Source organism: Phytophthora parasitica (assembly GCF_000247585.1).
Source record: "Phytophthora parasitica INRA-310 unplaced genomic scaffold supercont2.55, whole genome shotgun sequence".
Taxonomy (NCBI): Eukaryota; Oomycota; class Peronosporomycetes; order Peronosporales; family Peronosporaceae; genus Phytophthora; species Phytophthora nicotianae.
In genome coordinates this window covers 299,509-301,260 of record NW_008649041.1, presented here as the reverse complement: position 1 = coordinate 301,260, position 1,752 = coordinate 299,509, and the positions used below count along the sequence as shown (strand labels likewise).

The 1,752-nt window shown below is 45.7% G+C and overlaps 1 protein-coding gene across 1 annotated transcript; it reads right to left on the bottom strand.

Annotated features, from left to right (window-relative positions):
* Positions 1–102: 102 nt before the first annotated feature.
* On the bottom strand, positions 103–938 carry PPTG_15522 (hypothetical protein; the record flags this gene model as incomplete). The annotated part of the gene is made up of 2 exons (XM_008913737.1): positions 103–111; positions 183–938. The coding sequence occupies 2 exons, from the start codon at positions 936–938 to the stop codon at positions 103–105; spliced, it is 765 nt and encodes a 254-aa protein (XP_008911985.1).
* Positions 939–1,752: the final 814 nt, after the last annotated feature.

Here is a 1,752-nt window from a genome sequence, read left to right as displayed (position 1 = left end):
TCTCAGCCCAATCGTCAAAGCGCTGAATCTCATCCATAGAGTAGGCAACAAATTTGTATCCCTTGTCACCTTCCTTGTACGTAAACGTGCCCAGGTTTTGCTTTAGACGTGCTTGAATCTGTGAAGAGATGAGTTAGGAAAACTAAGGGCCCACAAGCAAATGATACCCCAGATCGACGTACCCCTGCTTCCTCAATAACCTCACGCAAGGCGGCATGCTGAACCTTCTCACCCTTGTCCAAGCCTCCTTTCGGAATAACCCAATCGTTTGGCTTTTTCGAGCTTGAAATGAGGAGGACGTCATCCCCATTACCGATCACAGCGGCGGTCAGCACCCGATCCTTACCGTTGACGTAGACCTGCTCCCCACGTCCTACATGCGCTTCCAAATACTTTTTGGGAGCAATTTTTATGCCAGGAAAGGGCTCAATATACTTGCGCATACCGCCGCCAGTATTCTTGTTGAACGTGCCGGGACTTATCGCCCTCTGTTTATCAACATTCGCCAACTCCCTCAGTGTCCTGAGGCTCAGCTCGTCGGCCATCGAATACTTCTCCGAGAGTTGTTTCACGAGTCCTGCACGCTCGGTCACCATCTTTAGTGTGGTTTGCCATTTCGCTGCCAACGCTAGTTTCCCTGTCTTCCCCATTACGTCGTTAATTTTCCCCGTCATCCCTACTGCGTCGTCGACTTTCGCTATCGCATCGTCCATCTTTTCGAGACCCCCTCTCTCTTCATGCTTGGGAAGAATTTCAGCCACCTCGTCGAGATCATGTCGACGCAGAGATCGTTTGATAAGCTGATAGTCAGAAGAGAAATGGCGAGGCAAACGTTCTGCATCCAGCTTAACCTTCGTAACATCGGCATGTGTCGTGGTAGCGATACACGTAACCGAAGCGGTTGAAACCAGGACAAATAGAATCGACAGGACATGCATCGTGCGTGGTGGAGATTGATGTGGCGGCTTGAGTCTTCGAGAGCAGATTGCAAAGTGAATCGAACTGGGAGAGGTAAGCATTGGCTGTTAACGATCCAGGTGGTACTTTATCTACAAGAAAATGTAAGCGCATAAATCGTAAACTCGGTGCCCATGCCCAAGCATACAATCTGAGTATATTAATGTATCGTTACTCACTGAAGGTGAAAAATATAGGATATGCTTCATAGTGTCGAGGTGGAGGTTTTGCCTGCGATGGACAATCAAACAGCGTCGTTTGATTGTCCAGCGCAGGCCAATAACGTTTATTATGTAGGTAAATGGAGGGTAGTTCGATGAGACATGCGTCATTGTAATATTTGTGATTATGGGGCTTGCAATATGTTTTGTACATGTACTGTATGCATTAGAGTAGGTTTGTTTCTCGTTAGAAATCAACTACAATTGAAGTGGTTCTTATAATACTTCACCATTTTTAGTCAGTCGCAATTTGATTATGCAAAATTGCATTGGCAACCTAAAATAATTTGCGATGCCTTTCACGAGAATCTCTCCATTCCAAACGTGAAAAACTCCAACCTGTAATCTTTGTTTAATATTACAAACTTAATTACTACAGTAATACTGATTACTGTACAATTTGGCGGTAAACCAAACGATGATCTGACCTCCACTTGGAGGCTAAGCAGTAAATACGGATCAACCGCCAACAAGGAGGTACGGTTGGTATATGGGGAGAAGATAAAACGAGAGCTCAAGCAGAGATCTGTTTTCGACTGTCTACACGCAGAGGCGTATCTAGGCTCAAAAATGC